Here is a 4589-nt window from a genome sequence, read left to right as displayed (position 1 = left end):
GAGTAAATATGCAAAGAGTGTGAATACTTATGACCATGTGATGTTTCCGTTTTTATTTTTTTTATAAATTTGCAAATATATCTACATTTCTGATTTTTCTGTCAAGATGGGGTGCTGAAATTGATTTCCAAAGGACTGTAACACACCACTTAGAGGTTTGCTTCTATTTGCTTTAATAGAGAACTAGATTAAATACATAATATTACATAAGTTATATCACATTATTTCAGTTCCTGACTTCTTGGTGGTCTTTGTGCACTGCTATGAATCGCTTCTTCTTGATGAATTCTCCATGAGGTAGCTTAGTGTCCCAGATATATTCAGGAGAAAGGACCTTGGTAGGTTTATTGTACACTAGATATCTATTGAGATGAGATTCTTCTTGCCACAAAGCTTCAATATTCTTTTTCTTGTCCTCTATAATACCATTCTTACATGCCATACTGAGTCTGTATATTTTGTCCACTTTTCCACCATAAAAAGCAGCCATATAATAGAAGTCTCCTTCCCCATCTGGTATATATGCTGCAGATATTGGTCTTCGCTCATAATTAAAATGCTGTGGTTCAGCAAGGAAATATCCTGGGTGTATGGTAGCCACCAAGTCTCCGAGTATTTCGACTCCTACATGATCATTGAATACCATATCTACATCGGCGCACACCAGGTAGTCTATCTCATTTGGCATATGCTTCTTGGTGTAGACTGTGAGGATTTCCATTCTTCTCATAGACACGTCCTGCCAGCGTTGGTCAGCAACCACACTGTGAAGTTGTAGGATGCGACCATCAGCTATTTTGGGTTTAACTACTTCATCGACTTTGTCAGTGAACACATAGTAAGTAACTTTGTGACCGACCATGAAGTAACGCTCTGCAGACTCCAGGAATAGCTGAAGAAAGCGAATATACCTGAAAGGAGAACATTTACACCATTATTACTATAATAGACTGTAACCTGAAGCTATTTAGTAAATTTATCTATATAACATTTCTCATTGTGATCTGTTTTTGGAGCAGTCTTGTTCAGGCCTGGTGGCATTTTGGTATGGATATTGTGAGACTACGGGAAAGGGTGAATGTAAACCTATATAGCTGCATCTGGAGGTAAAAGGCAGGAGATATACATCGAGAAATCTTTTCTTCATACACCTTAGAGGGACACTGCAAAAAGTAATGTGAATGTAATCTTAGTTGTGGTTCTGTGGTAAGGTCCTACATGCAGTGGGTCTGTACCCTGTGCAGGGGTAAAACTAGGGAAGGGACAACAGGAGCATGTGTCCAGGTGCCAGAGGAGGCACCAACAACCACTTTTGACATACAGGGCTAAGGTAGCAAATGTGACCTTTGCCCCAGGTGCAATAAAGTCTAGCCCTGGGCATATTGCCTCTGCCGTCTGTATACAGTCTATGCCCTATGTATAGCAGATCAGTGGCATTGCAGTGGGTGCCATGCACCATTTGTGGTGGCTTCATAGCCAGTTTCCTGCATTAAATGCCTTGAAATGTCTGCCTTGTCTTTTTAAAGAGAACCCGACAGATGGTTTTGGTGCCATAAACTAGCTCCATCATACGCAGGATGAAGTAATTCCCTTTCCATTGGTGCATCCAGTTGCTCACTCCGCTATGGATTAGGCCCAATGAATGGGCCTAGTCAGGAGGAGGGAGTGTCTTCAGGTAGATTCGCGAGACGCATATTATCTGATCTTCATATGTATTGTCATACATCATAGTGTCCCATTGCCTTAAAGAGGACCTTTCACCATTTTGTCCACAGGCAGTTCAGCACACTGTTGGCTTTCCCGATCTGGGCCCGGTGTGAAGAGCTTACGATCCCGGTACCGTAGCTCTTCTATGGTCAGAAGGGCGTTTCTGACAGTTAGCCAGAGACGTCCTTCTTCACAGCACAGCCTATCGCGCTGTGCTGTGAGAGCCGGGAGGAATGCCCCCTCCCTCCCTGATACTGCTCGTCTATGGACGAGTACTGCGAGCAGAGGTAGGGGGCGTTCCTCCCGGCTCTCACAGCACAGCGCGATTGGCTGTGCTGTGAAGAAGGACGTCTCTGGCTAACTGTCAGAAATGCCCTTCTGACCATAGAAGAGCTACGGTACTGGGACCGTAAGCTCTTCACACCGGGCCCACATTGGGAAAGCCGACTTCAGCGCACTGTCAGCTTTCCGGCAGTATATAGAACTGCCTGTGGGCAAAATGGTGAAAGGTCCTCTTTAAAGGGGAAGCACTTGTGCATAGTTACACTATATAGTATTATAGTATTAGGTGATGTGAGCTTATCACTCTAAAAGCTTGTCCATATGTAACGCGTTTCCACCAGCTCCATTCTAGAATACTTACTTTTTGACAGCAAATACAAACAGTCCAATTCTTGTATTATTGTGTTGTTTGTCTAAAATGCTCAAGTCATATGTTCCATCCCAGACGATCGGGGCAAGCCAGGGAGACAGAACATTGAGAGCCATTTTTCTACCAAAAAAAGAGAAAAGGTCAAAATAATGATATATCTATATACTATGTGTGTATATATCCACATCTGTTGTAATATTGTGTTCTGAGGCTTTAACACGAAAGGTTTTACCCCTTACTAATACCTACTAAGTTTTATAAAGGTGTCAGTACCCAGAAGATGCCAGGGAGTACTGTTGGGAAAAGGTCTCACTGCTGTCCTCTGTATTGTCTCACAAAAACCAACCCATCATATGCCCATATTAATGCAAAAAGACCTACTTTATTATATCAGTCTGTAACTTACCTATGATTTCCACTTTTTACGAGCAGCTTCCTCTCGCAGTGCGCCATCTCTATTGCCTTCTCTCCTATTTTTTGTGAACAATTAATTGTCTCTTCTTGTTTGGATGGATCTGGTTTCTGTACGCTGTGAATGAGACAGAATTACAGATAAAGGGTTTATTTCTCTATGTACTTTATCAGTTACCCCTTTCACATGTACTTTAATAGTGTTGCCTAGTTACCAACATTTTAGTTGGTAAAATTGGAGGCATTAAAGAAAGTACTCCAGTTATGTGCTCCCCTCCGGAGCACTGATCTCCTTTTTGCTCCTTTGACAGACCCAGTGTTTACTGTATGAACAGAACATCAAACTGAAGGTGCTGGTCTATTTGAGTGAAGGCTGTAATTGACTTGTATTGTGAATTTGACATCCTGGTTATAGAAGAAACTCTGTGAGCATCAAAGGAACAGAGAGGAGGTCTTCCTGTTAACCTCGTAGCTGCCTTGATCAAAGGGACAGAGTTCCTTCTGCATACCATTGCCCATAATACATGAAGGTGCTGATTTTAGATGCCATAATAGTCTACTAAATTGTAAACAGTAGGGCTTCCTAAAAGACAATGGGGCTCATTTACTAATCCCATACGCCAAAAAAAGTGATGCTAAAAAGTTGTAAATGTTGGGTTTATGACTTGCTAAATAGTACTTGCGACAAACATTGACATAAGTACCATTTTTTTTGTCAATGTTTTAAAAAAATGGGGGTGTAGTCAGGGAATGCTGTAGGGGGCGCTATAGGTACTTTACCTCTTTTTTATAACCTTTTAATTGCAGATTCTTCTTACACTGCTCCAGCTCCGTTGTCTTCTTTGCCACTACCTGTGACGCTAGGTTCACACTAGCGTTCGGGTCTCCGTTCTCAGCTTTCCGTCTTCTGCAGGCAAAAGACGGAAAGCTGTCAGAGCGGGTCCGGTCATGAGTGGCAGTGAGCATTTTATGCTCTCCGCCACGAAACCGGTTTTTAAAACCGGACACAGAGTACTGCATGTCAGACTCTGTGTCCGATTAAAAAAAAAGCGGTTTCGTGGCGGAGAGCATAAAACGCTCACGGCCGGACATCTTTCAAACCCATTCAAATGAATGGGTTTGAAAGAGTCCTGCAGGTTTCCGTCTCCTGCCTCTGTTTTGTGCAGGAAACGGAAACCTGCAGAACGGAGACCGGGCACAGATGTGAACGAGCCCTGACCAGTCAATTGTCTCTTCTTTTGTACAGTATGTGGAAACATTAGATTTGATTTCTGTATGCTGTAAATGAGAGACAAAATATAAAGCCCCGCTCAAGAAATATACAACATACTATACCGTATCCCTATTCTATACTACCGGGCATACTGTAGTATAATGAAGGGCACCCGGACAGACTCACCTGCTCTCATAGACTTAGGTCGGTTCACATCATCATTCAGGTTTCTGTTCCCCCAAATGGAAACCTATATGCATTAAACAGTGGTTACTTTTAGGAAACCCGCGCTATAATGGGGTCCGTATGGTGTCCACACGAAACATGCGGAGAGAAAAGTGCTGCTTGCAATTTTCACTCTGATCACTAAGCTAAATAATATCCTGACACTTGCCAATACTGTATGGAGTTTTTTCTTTGCAACAGTCATTCCATTTACATAACAAACATTATTACAATAGATGTTAACACTTCTTTAACACCACTGACCTATCATTACATAGTAACGTGCTAGACATTACTGCACTTAAAAACGCATGCTATTCTTAATGAAAGAGCACTGTGTGAACTCAGCCTAAAAACAACTACAGAGTTAACCATGCCATG

At 42.2% G+C, this 4589-nt stretch overlaps 1 protein-coding gene across 1 annotated transcript; it reads right to left on the bottom strand.

Annotated features, from left to right (window-relative positions):
* Window positions 1-224: 224 nt before the first annotated feature.
* LOC142218630 (histo-blood group ABO system transferase 2-like) lies at window positions 225-2859 on the bottom strand. Its single transcript, XM_075287461.1, has 3 exons — window positions 2766-2859; window positions 2351-2479; window positions 225-911 (listed from the first exon to the last, which is right to left on the bottom strand). Exons 1-3 carry the CDS (start codon window positions 2810-2812, stop codon window positions 227-229), a joined length of 861 nt encoding a protein of 286 aa, XP_075143562.1. The 5' UTR covers window positions 2813-2859; the 3' UTR covers window positions 225-226.
* Window positions 2860-4589: the final 1730 nt, after the last annotated feature.

This window comes from Leptodactylus fuscus, chromosome 9, assembly GCF_031893055.1.
Source record: "Leptodactylus fuscus isolate aLepFus1 chromosome 9, aLepFus1.hap2, whole genome shotgun sequence".
NCBI classification, from domain to species: domain Eukaryota; kingdom Metazoa; phylum Chordata; class Amphibia; order Anura; family Leptodactylidae; genus Leptodactylus; species Leptodactylus fuscus.
The sequence above is the reverse complement of the archived record's forward strand: the minus strand, read 5'-3'. Positions and strand labels throughout refer to the sequence as shown.